The sequence below is a fragment of the Pongo abelii genome, chromosome 2 (genome assembly GCF_028885655.2).
Source record: "Pongo abelii isolate AG06213 chromosome 2, NHGRI_mPonAbe1-v2.0_pri, whole genome shotgun sequence".
NCBI classification, from domain to species: Eukaryota; Metazoa; Chordata; class Mammalia; order Primates; family Hominidae; genus Pongo; species Pongo abelii.
In genome coordinates, this window is record NC_085928.1 from 62006239 (window position 1) to 62025289 (window position 19051).

The window sequence follows — 19051 nt, forward strand, 5'->3', positions numbered from 1 at the left end:
GTTTGATACCATAACGTGCTGTATTTTATATACCTAGTTAACCTAAATTATGTTTGTATTTTTTCATTTAGCTTCTTACATGCTTCCAGTTTGAATATTTTGTTTACATGTGCCGTTTATAAACATTTTTCTAAAATTTAGTAGTATTTTAATTGTAATCATTCATTTTAAAAACACATAGTATCTATATATGCCATTTTACACACATTAAGTGATTTGGATCTTAAAAGTTGATAATCTACCATATTATCCTTCTCATTCTCCATAGACTCTGCCCCTTTTAAGCATATTTGCCTAGATGATTGCTTCTGGACAGTCAGAGATTTGGCCCCCAAGAGACATGTGGCAATGTCTGGGGACAATTTTTATTGTAATCACTTGAGGGCTGGAGTACTGGTATCTAGTGGGTAGAGACCAAGGATGTTGTTAAACATCCTACAAGGAACAGGGCAGCACCGCACAGTAAAAAATCACCAAGCTCAAGAAATGTCAGTAGGGCCAAGACTGAGAAATCCTGAGTCCTAAACTATCCCTGGGGACATTATCAGCATGGACAATAGGACTGGGCTGTGCATTCTTCCTTTTAGGCGAATGTCATTGGTTTTATTGGCTTTATTTTTCCTCCATCTTAAACATCCCCAACCCCCCCTCATAGTGCTTATTAGTGTTTTAATTAGAAGTGAGTGTTAGCTTTTTCTTTTAAAACATAAATATGTTGATGATGACAGTAACTGACACAACATCTGTTAAATTTTTGACAAAAAAATTTGCTTAGTTCTCAGTGTTCTTGGAATGCTATTGATGTTTGCTGAAGTAAATTTCCAGACTCCATTCATTTATCAAAATTTGGGTATTCTATAATACAAGCAAACATTTATCTAGTATTGTAATTTGCAATCCCTTTAGATGTAAACTTCCATCATCAAAAGCAAGTTCTAGGCAGCTATGAAATTAAGTTCACTTCTTCAAATAGTTTGAGCACAATTGTCGTTTAGTAAAATAAACATAGCTCTATTATTTCTTAATGTCTTTCTTAACAAGTATAAGATTAGACTACTTCTCACAAACTCCCATTGGGCAGCACTTAAGAAGTGAGTAATATTTCTGTCTGTTTAACTCAAGCAATCCCAAATGGAAGTAATTTACGGGAAGGCATTGGGGACAGTTACAATAGACATATTGCAATATGCCACTGGAAATCAACATCTCCCCACATGTTTGATCAAGAGCCAGATGGAAGCTTTTATCATATTTATTTAATCTGAAATACACATGGTAATTACAGTGGACCTTTGATTCAAGGCCTTATTAACGTCTCCAGAGAAGTCAGGAAATGAGTTTGTCAGTTGCAAACTGATTTAGTCGTGACCCTCTGGCTAGAATTTACATCTATCACTGCCTAGATTAGAGTAGAGCTACAAGTCACTTTGTGCCTCAAGAAAGTGAAGTAAAGTAAAAGCTTAGTTAACGTGTGTAAGAGGAGTAAGAAGCTCCTGCTCTGTCCAAAATATTGTTTGTACTATTTTTCATTCATGCTACTCCAGAATGGCTTCCTCCTATGAGTGGTGTGTGAGTAAAGTAGAATATAAATTTTATGGCCAATATCTCACAAAGTAAAATTAACCAAAACACCAACAAAGGCACATTGAAGTGAAATACTCTCACATTTCTAGTGCCAAACCTGGGGTCTTAGACAACTTCTACATTTAAACTTAGCAGATGTTAATATACATGGGGTTTTCTTTGCATTAGTGATAGGAAGAGGAAGATACCACAAAGATCACCTTTCAAAATGTTACATTTAGGAAAATGTGAGTTAGCAAAACTTTAATGTTGAATGTTTACATTCTAACTTTTGAACTATGATGTTTTTACTTACTACAAAAACATGTATCAAAGATGACCAGTATTAATATGTATAAAAAACATTAAAATAATATACCTGTTAAGGTAGATGGAGCTTATTTATCTTTGGAGGATGGGTGTAACGGAAGACATCAACGAAATGTTACTTTTTTAATATTCAAAAATGTGCATTATGATTATGTTATTTTATTTTCAAAGTTAGAAAAACGAATATATATGTATTTGTTTAAAGATTTGTACATGTATATACTTGTGTATATGTATATGTATAGCCTTTTGAAAGTGGTCACAGAAAATATATCATTTTCTGATAGATTTTTGATGTTTTATAGGAGAAAAATATGAATTAAGTTTATTACCAAAGAATAACAATAGATTGCTATTAATATATGATGTATAACTAATGAGAAATATTCAGGTGAATCACATACATACTCTGAAATGACTTCCACAATTTTATTGCTTGATCAAAATGATATTAATGGCTATTACTGTTGTCCTAATAAACTTGCATAGAATTTTATTTCATTAAATTAAATTAAAAGGCTATTAAATTAAATCCTATTAAAATTTAAATGCTAATTAAAAACCATAAAATAATCCTATCAATAATTTATTTATTACACTAAGCCAATATGATATATACTACAGCTATCCTGTGGTTATCTCCCCTATTTCCATTAACAATGCTCTTAAGCTTGGTTACTTCTCTGTTTCCATTGACATAACTACTGTTATCTCAAATAAGTTTACATTGTACAAACAAGGAAAGCACATATTGAACATCTATTCTGCTGGATGCCCTACTAAGAATATTCTACATAAGATCCCATTTCATTTTCACAGTAAATTTTATAAGATAGGTGATCAACAAAGGCAACATTTTACAGAAAATAAAACAAGGCCTCTAACTATAAAAGACAATTAAAACTAGGATTCATAATCAGTGTCCCATTTTTATGGCAAGTCTTTTCCAAAAAAAGGTATATTTTAAAATTTTTCTTTAGTAAAGAATTGTTGTACCCTTGTTTTTTCCTGTTTTGTATTTATAACAAAAACCTTTCACGTAATGTAGTGATTAAAATGTCTTCCATATGCAAAGTTAAAAACAGTTATGATTCAGTGAACAAAATAGAGAACCAGATATTAACACTTCTGATTCTAACTGAGCTGTTGCTTTAGAATGTGACTGTGTTAGTCCATTCTCACATTGCTATACAGAAAGACTTAAGACTGGGTAATTTATTTTATTTTATTTTTTTTTGAGACAGAGTGTCGCTCTGTCGCCCAGGCTGGAGTGCAGTGGCGCGATCTTGGCTCACTGCAAGCTCCGCCTCCCGGGTTCACGCCATTCTCCTGCCTCAGCCTCCCGAGTAGCTGGGACTACAGGCTCCCGCCACCAGGCCCGGCTAATATTTTGGATTTTTAGTAGAGACGGGGTTTCACCGTGTTAGCCAGGATGGTCTCGATCTCCTGACCTCCTCGGCCTTCCAAAGTGCTGGGATTACAGGCGTGAGCCACCGTGCCCGGCCAAGACTGGGTAATTTATAATGAAAAGGGGTTTATTTGGCTCACCGTTCCGTGGGCTGTACAAGAAATGTGATGCTGGCATCTGCTCAGCTTCTGGGATGGGGGACAGGCATCAGAAAACTTAAATCATAGCAGAAGGCAAAGGGGGAAGGAGGAAGGTGAGGGTCGGTGCTACACACTTTTAAACAACCAGATCTCATGAGAACTCACTCACTATTATGAGAACAGCATCAAAGGGATGGTGCTAAACCATTCATGAGAAGCTGCTCCCATAATCTAATCGCCTCCCATCATGCCCCATTTTTAATTCTTGGGGTTACAATCCAACATGAAATTTGGTGGGGACACAGATCCATACCACATCATTCTGTGCCTGACCCTACAAATACGTCCCTCTCACATTGCAAAATACAATCATGCTTTTCCAGAAGTCCCCCAAACTTGTAACTTATTCCACCATTAACTCCAAAGTTCAAAGTCTCATCTGGGACTAGGCAAGTCTCTTCTGCCTATGAGCCTGTAAAATCAAAAACACGTTTGTTACTCTCAAGATACAACAGGGGTACAGGTGTTGGGTAAATACTCCCATTCCAAAAGGGAGAAATCAGCCAAAAGAAAGGGGCTACAGGCCCCAGGCAATTTGGAAACCGAGCAGGGCAGTCATTAAATCTTAAAGCTTCAAAATAATCTCCTTTGACTCCATGTCTCACATCCAGGGCACACTGGTTTGAGAGGTGGGCTACTAAGGCCTTGAGCAGCTCCATTCCTGTGACTTTGCAGAGTTCAGTCCCTATGGCTGCTCCTATGGGCTGGTGTTGAGTGCCTGAAGCTTTTCCAGGCACACAGTACAAGCTGTCAGTGGATCTACCATTCTGGGGTCTGGAGGACAGTGACTCTACTCCCAGAGCTCCACTAGGCAGTGCCCCAGTGGGGACTCTGTGTGGGGGCTCCAGCCTCTCATTTCCCACTTTGCACTGCCCTAGTAGGGATTCTTCATTATGGGTTGGCCACTGAAGCAGGCTTCTGCCTAGACATCCAGGCTTTTCCATACATCCTCTGGAATCTAGGTGAAAACTCCCAAGCCTCAAATCTTGCCCTCTGTGCACCCACAGGCTTAACACATGGAAACCACCAAGGCTTAAGGCTTGCACCCTCTGAATCAGTGACCCAAGCCATAGCTGGTCCCATTTGAGTCACAATTAGAGGTGGAGTGGCTGAGATGCAAGGAGCAGTGTTCCAAGGCTGCACAGAGTAGTTGGGCCCTGGGCCTGGCCCAGAAACCTAGGAGGACAGAACGAAGCCACCTGTCATGGAGGGCCTGCTGCAAAGGTCTCTGAAATGCCTTCAAGGCCTTTTCCCTATTGTCTTGGGTTTTCCACATTATCTTGGCTTTTTACTTATGCAAATTTCTGCAGCCTGCTTTAATTCCTCACCTAAAAATGGACTTTTTTTTTCTACCATATGGCCAGGTTGCAAATATTCCAAGCTTATATAGTCTGCTTTCTTTTTAAATATGAATTGCAGTTATTCATCCTTTCTTGGCTTACACATATGAGATAGTATGTTAGAAGCAGCCAGATCAAATCTTGAATGCTTTGCTACTTAGACATTTATTCTGCCAGATACCTTACATCAACACTCTCAAGTTCAAAGTTCCATGGATCCCTAGGGAAGGGACTCAATGCAGCCAGTTTCTTTGCTAACACGTAACTAACGTGACCTTTGCTCCAGTTCCCAGTAAGTTCTTTATCTGTATCTGAGACTTCCTCAGCCTGGAGTTCATTGTCCATATCACTATCAGCATTTTGGTCACAACCATTCAACAAGTCTATAGGAAGTTCCAAATTTCCACTCATCTTCTTGTCTTCTTCTGAGCCCTCCAAGCTTTTCCAACCTCGCCTATTACCAAGTTCCAAAGTTGCTTCCACATTTTTAGGTATTCTATAGAAATGTCTTACTCCTTGGTACCAATTTTCTGTATTCGTCTGTTCTAGCATTGCTATAAATACCTGAGACTGGGTAATTTATAAAGAAAATTGGCTCACAGTTCCACAGGCTGTACAGGAAGCATGATCCTGGCATCTGCGGGCTTCTGCAGGGGAGGAAGCCCAGGTAACTTACAATTATGGTGGAAGGTGAAGGGGGAGACAGAACTTCACATGGCAGGAGCAGGAGGAAGAGAGAGCCCAGGGACGTGCTACACACTTTGAAACAATCAGATCTCAGGAGAACTCACTCACTCACTATCATTAAAACAGCACCAAGGAGATAGTGCTAAACCATTCATGAGAAACCACTCCCACAATCCAGTCACCTCCTGTCATGCCCTGCCTCCAACACTGGGAATTACAATTTGACATGATATTTGGTGGGGACACAGATCTAAATTATATCAGTAACTTTCAAAAAAAAACTTTGTTATTTGTTATTTTCTTGTGTTACTTTGTAAGACAGTTCGAACCCTTGGTGAATGACAAATTCTAGAAAAAAGGAAAAAATGGATTTATTTGAAGGTAGGAGAAAAAAAAGAAGAGAATTAAATAAACACAATTTGTTATAGAAACATAAACAATTACACTAATTTAGAAGAATGATTATAACTGCATGAAGTTTTCAACTGTAATGAAAATATGATTTATTTTAGGTTATATATTTAATGATATCTATGAAAGACACAGTCTGTACCTGTAAATTGTATTTGTATTCCTTAAGTAGAGGAAGGCTATAGGGTTCTATCATTAAAATTCTGGTACATTCTTAAGTATTAGGTACGACTTTGAAAAGTTTTAAAATTTTACTTTTATTATTATAACATATAGTGTGGAATATAAAATACAGATATTTTAAGGTTGCCATTTAAATTTTTCTTCAGCACAGTTGAAATGACTGTAGTGAATGCATCTTAGAGCTTTCAGTTAAGTCTTTTCATTGGTATGCTTGGCCTGTAAGGTTCTGTGCAATAATTGTTAAAATGAATAATTATATTTTATGCGTAACAAGAATTTAAGTCCAGTGCTTTGTAACAATGATGTAGGACAAAATTTTACATATAATTATACTTCATATTAACTTGCAAGGGCAGAATTATTTTATAGTCATATTTGCCACTGATTAATATTTAAGTAAATTTCTTCTGAAGATTTTGTTATAGGCTTAGTTAGCTGCATTTTGCATACTGATTTCTCACATGTAAAAAATCACAATCTATTAATTCATAGAGTATGCAAATTTTCTGTATGCTTAATTAAAAAGCACTGTTGTAATTTAAGCATAGTATGTTTCTTACAAACTTTCTTTTTCTTTCTTTTTGGAAAACTAAAGTGTATTTTATACTCACAAACACGCACACAACTATTTCTGTCATTACATCAGTGTCTAGATCCATGACTATCTGATCACTACATTCTTAATGATAATAAGGTCATAGCAGCTCTTGATAGATATTAAATAAATAGCTTATATAAATAGCCAAATCTCCAAGGGTTAATTACACTGAAGTTTTATACCAGTATTTTCTTCTGAATTCATGTTATAAGAAACCAATAAGTTTGATAAAAACTTCTTCCAAAATTCTTCCTATAGTGGAGTAAATTAATGTACTTAACAGATCCAAAATTAAGTGACATTCTCAGTTGGTTTCTGTAATACAATATTTGAAATATCCTAGTGCATTTTTTATTATGTCCTATCAATTACATTAAGAGACTGGATTTTCCTTGTAAGTCAAACATTTGAACTCTAAACTTATTTTCTACATTACCTTTTGGGTCTAAATGCATTTTTTGCGTGTATACTTGCCAAAAACTTATCTGCCATTTATACTCTCGGTCATTTTGGAAAATAGATTCTGGATTGGGAGATGCAGAAGAAACCCAGTGATGTTTGGTCTTTGACTCTTTTCTTCCAATGTCCTCGTGGAATAGTTTCAAGAGAGAACACAGCACAGAGAACAAAGAATCTCAGGAAAGGAATCTTCTCTGCAATTTGGGAAAGTTGTTCACAAGAACATGTGTTCAGGCATCCATAAGCCAAACAATTACTTTTTAACACACAGTAATCATGGTCTATCCTCTCGATAGCAACTTTCCCTTATGAAAACTCTCTTATGCTGGTCTAATTCAGCTTGAGTCAGGTTCAGTTTTGCAGTTAGGAGCTTGGACAATAACATAATGATAAATATTTACTAAAAAATCTAAATTTGGTATGAAAATAGTAACTATGTTGCAAGACTGATTTGTGGTTCAAATGAGTTTATACTTATTTAATAAATTTAATAAAGTAATAAGAATAATGTTTTTAATAAATATTAACTATTATATTTTATGGGACAAGTATTGCACTAAAACTTTTGTATATATTATTTGTTCTGATATGCACAAGAATTTTATGTGTCACCTACTATTATTATCCTGTTTAATAGATGTGAAAACTAAGGTAGAGGGAGGTTAAGTAAGTAACATATTGGTCATATAGCTAGTGTATAAAGGACCAGTAACAGTAAGATGGGAGTGATTGAGTTACTTTCTATTTGAACATAACTTAGTAGATGAAAAAGTAGTTGGAAAACATCTATTTAAGGTTAATATTTTAATGTGTAAAAAAAGCATAATCCTTTTCCACTGGTATATGATGATCCTTTTTAATGATATATGGAAAAGACATATATTCATTATTATAACTGAGGAACTGGTTCAGTTATCATTTATAGTGGTTGTTAAAACTCATGAACATAGTTAATATAACTTATAATTATCACCAGAATAATCAATTCAAAAAATATATAACAGAATTGATTTGACTATAGTGACTAGTGTTATTATATACATTTTAGAACTGACTTATTTAAAAATATATTTTAGTAGAAATAGTATTGTGTGTCTAGTGTATTGCCTCATAAAAATTAATATGTTTCTAATAGGTGATGTTTCTTCCCCATTTAAGCGTTTATTTTTCCATCAGATGTATTTCTGCACATGGATAAACATCACAATCAATTGGTACAGCCTGAAATTTTAGAATAATGTGGAGTCTATAAATGATCTCATTGGCAAATATTTATTCTTTATTATACTAAGTATTTAAAAAATTAATCTATACTATTTTTGTTGTTTCCTCTGAAAGCATGCTTAATTTAATTATAATCAAGTCATGTGTCCTTTTTTTTTTTTTAGTTCAGCTTAAGAAGAAATGTGTTTACACTTATATTTTACTCTTAGGCAAAAATAATTGCATATAATATATTTAACCTCCATTCTGCTTAAACATACCTTAATTTACCTTTTTAGATTTTCACAGAATACATCGCCAAAATAGATATATGGCAATGTCATATTGAAGTCATTTATTTTTTTTCTTAATGATTGTTCCTATTTATTTATTTTATGTGTGTAGACAAAGAACAGTGATGTGTGAAGAGTTTGGTATTGTTGACATTGAAGACAGAACAGCTCCAAGAGAGAAAGATATGAAGCAACAGAATAAAAAACAGCAATTTATACAGATCACATAAAATAAACTAGGCACTGTGAAATGAATTTTAGTATATATTTTTTTCTGATAAAAGCAACCCCAAACTAGAAAATGCAGGCTTGTTGTACGATGTCTAACCTTATGAAGTTCATTGTTTTATTTGCATATTTATTGAACACCTTTTAGATGTGACATATGCACATGTTCTGTCTTAGTCCATTTGGTCTCCTATAACAAAATACCACCAATTGGGTAGTTTATAAACAATAGAAATTTATTTCTCACAGTTCTGGATGCTGAGAATTATGGTATCAACATGCAGGCAGATTCAGTGTCTGGTGAGGGCCTGCTTTTTGGTTCATAGTGTATTCTCTGTGTACTCACACGGTGAAAGGGGCAAAGCAATGCAACTCTCTGGGCACCCCCTCTTTTTTTTTTTTTTTTTTTTTTTTTTTTTTAGAGGGATTCTTGCTCTGTCGCCCAGGCTGGAATGCAGTAGCGTGATCTCAGCTCACTGCAAACTCTGCCTCCTGGGTTCCAGAGATACTCCTGCCTCAGCCTCCTGAGTAGCTGGGATTACAAGGGCATGCCACCATGCCTGGCTAATTTTTTTTTTATTTTAGGGCACTAATTCCATTAATGAGGGAAGAACTCTCACGACCTAATCACCTTCCAAAGGTTCCACCTCCTAATATCATCACATTGGTGATTAAGAGTTCAACACATGAATTTTGGAGGGACACAAACATTCAGACCTTAGCAGATTCATTATAAACTGATTTTTTAACAATGACTGTTTTGAGAAAAGCAGAGCAGGTACATATTCTCAGTTATAGACAGAGAAACTGAAACTCTACACTGGTCACATGGAAACTAGAGTGAAATACTATTTGAGATCTCTGAGCTTAAAAAAGAGACTACTATTTTATGAAGGAAAATTAGACTCTACTTTATGTGCCCAGTGGATAACTTAGCTGACTTTTCTCAGCAGCAAATGGCCCCATGGTAATCCATAGCAATCCAAAAACTTATTTTATTTTCCATTTGATCACCTAGATAGCCTTAAAAAACATCCTTTTCTTTCACCTCCCTCCTGTTATCACACAGGTAATGTCCTCATGGAAAGTTTTCTCACTTTATGAATGTCAGTGAGAAAGGAGGTGAAGCATTTTGTGAAGGACCCTTAGTTCTAATAGCTGCACTGCTCTGCTGGTTGAGAGTCCTCTCTGGAGTTGTTCAAATTCTTCAGAGCTAAAAAATTTCCTCACTTGAAATAGTCAAGGAAATACTAGCCTGCATTCACCAGCAAAAAAGATCACTGAAAGGAAGAGAACTATGCTAGAACCTACTTTTTCCAAAAATAGAAATACCATGTTCAGATACATTTTCCATTTAATTTTTGTTCTCAAGAACAAACAGGGTATCTTTTTCAATGACATATTTTATTTGTGCCCAGCACATTATTGATCATGTATAAATATAGATTAATAAAATTGTGAAATAACTAGGATGTCTGTAAATAATGAAGAAAGGATGAGCAGATCAGATCACGAAAGGGGACAATCTTCCCAGGAGGGAAGCTGCAGTCCAGTGCATGAAATTAGTGCACGGAGTGGCAACACTTTCCTTCTGCACTCCTGATAATCACATTGCACTTACTGAAACATTTTGTAAACTGATTGTATCTCTAAGCTAAACAGCCCTGGAACACTAAAAACAAACCAAACTAAAACAAAGAAAATGGTGATTTTATAATTAGTATGGCCCAAAACGTTGTGAAGAGGAAACTTATGTACTCTTACAGATATAAACATGTGGGGCCATTTGTTTTTTATTAGCTTCATGGGAAAACAAATTTATGTTACACTAAATACATTCTGAGGGGAAAGATTAAGTTTTGTGTTTGCTTGGGTTTGCTTTAACCCATCATTGAAAATCTGTTGTATGATGTAGCCTTAATTTAAAACTCATAAAGTTTCTACACGTATTATGTATAGTTAAAACTATGTGTAAATCACTGCACAAATATGAAGAATTATATATTTTCATGTTTTCTATCTCTTAGATAGTATACTTAAGCGTTTTTGTCAGAAACAGTAATTGTACATAAAATTAGGACACAATAGATGGCCCTTGAGTAAGTGCAGTGATGCATTTCTCTCCAGGGACTTTGCTAAGAACAGTTTATTTTTTCCCATAAATTATGTATAACTGTTTCTAATGTTGTACCATAGTGCCCCTCTTTCTGAAGAATTATTCTTTTTAAATAGGGGAAAGTGGGCCCTTAAGTACATGGAAAAAATTCTAATTTAATGTTAGAATCAAATTATAAAAAGCAGTAATTAAGTACATATCTGGATGAGTCATTTATACTTGATAGTAACAGTTTTATTATAATTTAGTATTATGAAGGGGCAGTGATCCATTGCTCAGCACAGCAAATTGGCATATAAAAAACAATCTCTGTTTGGAATTTAGCATAAGAATTTAATATTATTCATTCACTCAATTTGCTTAGCTTTAAGAACTGTGTAAAAGTGCTGTTACAGCTATATTACAAGTGTAAGAAACAACCTTTATCTTCAAGAAAACTTATATCTTTGGGGGAAGATAAAACTTAAACAAGTGAATTAATCTGGAGGGGTAAACTCCTGGATTAAATAATTCAAGGGTAATTGACACAGAGAGACTGATCACTGTTGTTTGGAATTTGCATGCCCAGAGGGAAAGAAGTATGTCTTACAGGATGAAGAAGCATAAATAACAGGAGATTATTTAGCACGGATGGGCATTGGATTCTCCATCGTAATAGAAAAAAAAAAAAGAATACAGACTATGCGGAAAAATAAAATGCTATAAATGACCTCAACCAGCTCTTGTTCCCAAAATAGGAGTCATCTTAGCCATATTAAAAACTGACTTCCATAGTTAATTTTAAAGCTTTTCCAAGATATTTCAAAACTAGTTTAAGCAAGCTGTTTCGAGATAACTATGATTTTTCTGAGTACACACTTTACATACATTGAATAAAATTGCAATGTATTACATAGAGCCTGACACAGATTAAATACTCAACAAATTATTCTCTTATTTAATCCTCACCCATCAGACTGCCACCAGATACTTTTTCCATCTAATCTCATGTTATACAAATCTTTCTGTATTAATATTTTCCCTAATCTTTCAAATAGACACTTAGAATGGTTCACAGTTTTCACATGGAGTAAATTAAAAGTCCTGAATGATTCTTTTAAAAGGCTGAAAAAGGAAACCTATATTTTTCCACATGGCAGCTTATACTTTACAACTCTCTTTTTTTTTTTCCCCTCATAAAGCTAACATTTGGATAGTGCTTCCTTTGTGTCAGACATTCTTCTAAGCCATTTAAGAGTATTGATACATTTAGTCACTGACAATGCTGGGAAATAAGTATTCACATTCTAAAGATGAGAAGTCACACAGATAGCAGTAAATGGTTTAAGACTTGGTGTAAACAATTTGTAAATCTAGAGTTTATAAGCAGTGTCTTCCACTTGAAAAATTTTCACTGAGTTTTCTGTTAATCAAAATTTGACTTTGAAAACATATTTATTTTAATATATAATAACAATTGAATAATAATCACTTTCTTTGTATAAAAATGTCCTTGGAACTTAATTTTAAAATATTTTAAATAAAATGATTTAAATTTTAATTATTTCCTACCATTATATTTATAACTGAAAATCAAATATAATAACTTCATAAAGTATTGTTTATAAACAAATTTTACATGGTCGGATGCAGTGGCTCACACCTGTAATCCTAGCACTTTGGGAGGCCTAAGCCGGTGGATCACCTGAGGTCAGGAGTTCAAGACCAGCCTGGTCAACATGGTGAAACCCTGTCTCCACTAAAAATACCAAAATTAGCCTGGCATGGTGACGCACGTCTATAATCTCAGCTATTTGGGAGGCTGAGGCAGGAGAATAGCTTGAACCCAGGAGGCGGAGGTTGCAGAGAGCTGAGATTGCACCCCTGCACTTCAACCTGGGTGACAGAGCAAGACTCCGTCTCAAAAAAAAAAAAAAATTCCAACACTAGAATGAAAAGCTATTTGCATTCATATTTTCTACATACTGTTATCTTAAAAGGCCAGAAATTCTTCATATTTGAGTTTGTACCTTGTATTTTAAGAACAGAAAACACGATAGACCAGACCCTTGATAGAAACCCCAGCAATGATTTCAGAGATAGAATTACATAACTTAGGATTTCTCCATATTAAGATTTTAAATAAAACTATAAATTAGTGTTATTTTTCACTCTTGTAAATATTTAAAATTACTGACCTTAGGTATTATAATTTGATGTAATTTTCTCTTTGGAGTCTTTACTAAGCATCAAATAACTCTAAATGAAAGTTGTTAAGTTCAGAAAGTTTTATGTTTGCAATATCTTTTGTGTTTTTTGCATTGTCAGGTAAAAGAGATTACTAATGTATTATCACATCTCCTGAAATTTACTGCGACAGTAACAGGCTAATGCCAACAGATCATGGGCTAATGCTTGAGAATGGAAAATGATCTTTAACAATACATGATGTATTTATCTGAATAACAATGTAGACATAGCTCTCTGTTAAGAAATTTCAGAAGGCTTTACTTCATCTTTTATTGCTATGAAATAGGAGGTAGATGTGAGAGGAAATATGAGAAATTTCCATTGAAATGTAGCCATTTAAATTATGTACTCTTCCTGCATCATTCAGGTAATACTTATCCTCAATCCCAAACATTTGTTTTAGTTGCTAAGAATAAAAACTTAAGGAGAGACTCTTAGTTCTAACAGTTATGGGGATTAAAAAAAAGCATAGCCAAAAATATTACTTTTAAAAAAATACACTTGTAGACATATAAAGTAACTTTTTTAATATCCATATTATCTTTAAAACCCTAAAATCCTATGAAAATATGTTGATTTACTTTGTCAATGAAATGAAAGATGAAAGTTGAAGTATTTCCTTTACAGATTATAAGAATGAATAGGATCAAATAAATATGTGTTATAAATTAATTTCTTCAAAAGTTATGTTAATCTATCTCTGAATGTATCTGAAACAAACTGAAAACAATAATGAACATGATAAATTTAAATTGATCTACAACAAATTTTAACAGGTCAAATCGTTTTAATGTCAAAAAAAAGGGAAAGGGAAAATGGCTTACATATATAATCTGAGATTCTACTGCAAGAATGAAGATTACACGCAAAAAAAATTAAATAAATCAACGAAACCATTCCCTAATAGTGACCTATATCCTAAGACACTACCTCCATTCCATTCACTAGGTACAGATGTCATATAATTCATATTTCTGTTGCAAAGATAGCTGTACCTGAATTGATCTACAGCATTAAGAATGAGCAGGAAATACCATCAGCATCAGAACAGAGAGTCTTTGTTCAAGTCATCCCAATACTAAGATTAAAAATGAGAAAAGAAAATTCAAGGATATGTAAAGATTATTTATTTATTTATTTTTGAGACAGGATCTCTGAGTCCCTTAAACCTCTTTTTCCTTATAAATTACCCAGTCCACAGGTATGGCTTTCTTAGCAGCATGAAAACAGACTAATACAGAAAGCATACAATTTAATTAAAAAATAATAACGGCCGGGTGCGGTGACTCACGCCTGTAATCCCAGCACTTTTGGAGGCTAAGGCAGGCGGATCATGAGGTCAGGAGTTCAAGACCAGACTCACCAATACGGTGAAACCCCATCTCTACTGGAAATACAGAAATTAGCCGGGCGTGGTGGTGCGCGTCTGTATTCCCAGCTGCTCGGGAGGCTGAGGCAGGAGAATCACTTGAACCCAGGAGGTGTAGGTTGCAGTGAGTCAAGATCGCACCACTGCACTCCAGCCTGGGCTACAGAGCAAGGCTATGTCTCAATAATAATAACAACAGCTTTGAATATTTTTAATGTCTTAATATTTAAACATTTTCAATGATTAAAAATTTTGTTTAAGAACAGAAAATAACATTAATGCAAACATATGATCCAATACCAGAAAACTACACAACTTACTAAAAGACACTGAATGTTTGAATTATTAAAGACTCATGCTGATTCTGGATAATACACTATATAAAACAAAATGTATTTATAAATTTATAAATCCCAATAAATAATCTGTTATATTTTGATTCTTCCAAAATTTTTCTGAACTTGATAGGGAGTGTCTTTTAGAAGTCCTTCGACTGATTTTTAAATCCATAATACTAGTGTAAGTTTGGGCATACAGATCACTCATATAGACTAGAATGTGCAGAAACATATAAAATATATAGACAATTATTTTATGGTAAGTTACATAAAATTATTAATTAAAGAAATTGTGTAGGGGACAGCTGGCTGTAATAACAGAAGTTATATTTTAACACTTTAGCCTCAAATCACAGACCACAATACATTTTAGAAGGATTAAGGTATAATAACAAAAGGGTTAGATGAGAATAAAGATTTACATGCATATAATCTTATTGCAAAAGTGTTTTAGTCCATGACCCACAAGCCACGTTTCATAACATAATAATTTAATGGATTTGATTACATAAAGTTGTAAGACTAATCTATCTGAAAATACCAAAAATGAAAAATAAAGAGAACTTGTTAAAAATTGTTAATCTTTAAAGAGAGCTGTTAAAGCAAAATTTAAATAGAAAAATGGACAAATTGCATAGACAGGCATTTCAAAAGTAATGAATTAAAATAGCTGAAAATATTTAGACATTATTATGTTAACTTGTAATTCCATTAATCTAAAACATTTAAATTTAGATGTTACTTTTCCACATCAGAATGGCAAAAATTTTTTAAATTATGTTTTGATGTTAATGCAATATGGAGAAAAGAATCCCTCAGGTACTGTTGATGGGGGGGGGGTTGAATTTGTACAATTTTTTGGCAATGTACATTGACAATATTTATCAAAAGCCTTTACAAAATATTTATACCATTGATCCAGAAATACCTTTTAGAATTTACCTTCAGCAAAAAAGACAGGTGCAGAGATGTATGAACAAAAATGATTTCTAAGTTCTCTAAAAGAGGGCCCGTTCTGCAAGATATTCAGCAAATAAAATGGATATGATTTATGACTGTCTGTATATGAAAACTTGAGCAAGAGGTGGGTTTTTGAACTGATTCCAAAGGATATCGCAAGTAATACGAATAGAGAATTCAGAAATATGACAGGTTTATTTTTTCCTCATTTTTGGAGATTCATGGGCAATGATAGAAATGTAGAGAAATACAAGAAATAGATATTAGAGAGCTAAAATTAACTAATAACTTTAATTTTAACGTTTAATGTTTTTAAAGTAAAGCTTCCCCCACCCCCTCACCCCGACCCGCAACAGGCATTTCAAAGCTGTATTGTTAGGCTGGGTGCAGTGGCTCACACCTGTAATCCCAGCACATTGGGAGGCCGAGGTGGGTGGATTTCTTCTTGAGGTCAGGAATTCGAGACTAGCCTGGCCAACATGATGAAACCCTGTCTCTACTAAAAAAATACAAAAATTAGCCGAGGCTAATTAGCTGTGGTAGCGGGCACCTGTAATCCCAGCTACTTGGAAGGCTGAGGCAGTAGAATCGCTTGTACCTGGGAGGTGGAGGTTGCAGTGAGCTGAGATCATGCCACTCACTGAACTCCAGCCTGGGCAAAACATAAAACAGAACGAAACAAAGCATGTATTGTTAATTTTTCTTTTTTCAGGCAGAGATTTAGTGACCAATAGCTTCACTTACTCCTTTGACTCTCTTATCTTCAACTTTCATCTCCTGAGATCACCCAGGAGGCTTACATGTGTGAGTTTTTTTTTATCGGCTGAGCCTTCATTTAGTTGTCTAGAATGCAAATCACTTTGTTTAATCAACTGTAACAGAGACTGGAAAATGCCTAGTTCTAACAACTGAAAGCAAAGAAAATGTTTGTTATCAGCTAGAAACCTCTGCCCCAATATACCCTTCTGATCGCCAAATATTTTTTCACCTCTTTTCCTTTACACAAACCACTACCACATCCCATCTAAAGAAACAACGTAAAGTTCCATCAAACCAACGTATCCAATTCAAAGCTCAAGATCCTCAGATATGCACAATTCTCTTCACCATATCTGGTGAAAAGAAGTGAAAAGAAGACAAGTTATTAATGCTCCTCTCCATAGCATACACAATACACATGATAGAGGAGAAGCACTTCATGATAATAAATACTCCCATTTGGAATTAAACCAAGAATGGTATACACAGGGTAATCAGGGATCTGTAGCAATTATAAAAACATGCCAGGCTGGCATTACAAGTCCCCTCTGTCTTGGCAAGGTTTGTTGTTCCCTGACGAACCTGGATTCTCCTCTATTCATTCTTTTTTGCTTTCCCAAATTCTACCTTCTGTTGAGTTCAACCTAGTTAGTCATAGTCCATGACTATATTTGAAGTAGGTGTCAGGGAGTATGTCCTCCATCAGGGATACATAGCTTTTATAGTCCACATTTTGCATTCAGCAAGTTTAGGTGTCTAGACGTTGTTTGAAGTTTCAAACAGTCAGATTTTTTGCTATCTAGACATATGATCCTTTGACACAGCAGTTACATTAAAAATACAGAAGACTCACAATCTATTTGTCAGATTAATGTTCCTATAATCCAGCTCTAGTTTTTGAAGGCATTCTTGCCAAGGCTAATTTATTTCGTTACTTTCACTCTCCTTTAAATAGATCTGTAAATTATAAATAGCTATCCTGAGGCTATCTGCAACAATGAACCTGGGAGAGCAGGAAGTACACTCAATCTGATCTTTGTCATAGGGCTGAGTCTTAGTGGATGTTATTGCCTAGGTCTTCACTCAGTTTCATCCTTCTATAAAGAGCTAATTTTCCAAACTTTTGAGTGCCCAAATGTCTGGGTATTCTTTTGACCTTTTCACTTCTTATATATATATATATATATATAATATATATATATATAATTTTTTTTTTTAATTATACTTTAAGTTCTAGGGTACATGTGCACAAAGTGCAGGTTTGTTACATATGTATACACGGGCCATGTTGGTGTGCTGCCCCCATTAACTCGTCATTTACATTAGGTATATCTCCTAATGCTATCCCTCCCCCCTCCCCCCACCCCACAACAGGCCCCGGTGTGTGATGTTCCCCTTCCTGTGCCCATGTGTTCTCATTGTTCACTTCCCACCTATGAGTGAGAACATGCGGTGTTTGGCCTTTTGTCCTTGTGATAGTTTGCTGAGAATGATGGTTTCCATCTTCATCCATGTCACTACAAAGGACATGGACTCATCTTTTTTTTATGACTGCATAGTATTCCATGGTGTATATGTGCCACATTTTCTTAATCCAGTCTATCATTGTTGGACATTTGGGTTGGTTCCAAGTCTTTGCTACTGTGAGTAGTGCCGCAATAAACATATGTGTGCACGTGTCTTTATAGCAGCATGATTTATATTCCTTTGGGTATATACCCAGTAATGGGATGGCTGGGTCAAATGGTATTTCTAGTTCTAGATCCCTGAGGAATCGCCACACTGTCTTCCACAATGAAAAAATGCTCATCATCACTGGCCATCAGAGAAATGCAAATCAAAACCACAATGAGACATCATCTCACACCAGTTAGAATGACGATCATTAAAATGACCTTTTCATTTCTTCTTGAAAACTGGCCATCCTTTTCTGGGCTGATCTCTTGCCTGTAAAATCCTAGTAAACGCAGAACATAAAAGTATATTATTAATTTATCTCTTTCCAATCACTTTCTCTAGAATCACAAGTTCCACCGGCATCTAAATCTTGATGCTGAGTATTTATCTTCCTCTTTCTATCAACAGCATTTAACAGTCTCAACCCCTGCTTTCCCGCCAAAATACATGCTTCTCTTTGATCAAGTAGTGTTTTCTCCAATATTGCTTCCTATCTGAATGTTATCTCCTTTTTAGTGTGCACAACTGGAAGTTCTTCCTCTTCCTGAATTTTAAACGTGGAAGTTTCCAGTGGTCAGTTCTCAGACCTCTTCTTTTCTCCATCTAGACACCAATGGGTGAATTAGTCAATTTCCATAGCTGTAAATAACATTTATATAATGATAAATTTCAAATTATCATTTTCGGCCCCAGGCTTTCT

General features: G+C 34.8%; 1 protein-coding gene across 6 annotated transcripts in view; it reads left to right on the forward strand.

Moving 5' to 3' along the window:
* The window catches only part of CADM2 (cell adhesion molecule 2), a 1121146-nt gene that overhangs the window by 1093661 nt on the left and 8434 nt on the right, over positions 1-19051 (forward strand). Inside the window, exon 10 of one of the 6 annotated variants that reach the window (XM_054551668.2) lies at positions 8788-9275. The exons of the other annotated variants lie outside the window; for them this stretch is intronic. Coding sequence (XP_054407643.1) covers positions 8788-8801 — 14 coding nt within the window. The 3' untranslated portion in view covers positions 8802-9275. Of the gene's footprint in view, positions 1-8787; positions 9276-19051 lie in introns of those variants that run through there. 6 annotated transcript variants of the gene reach the window in all.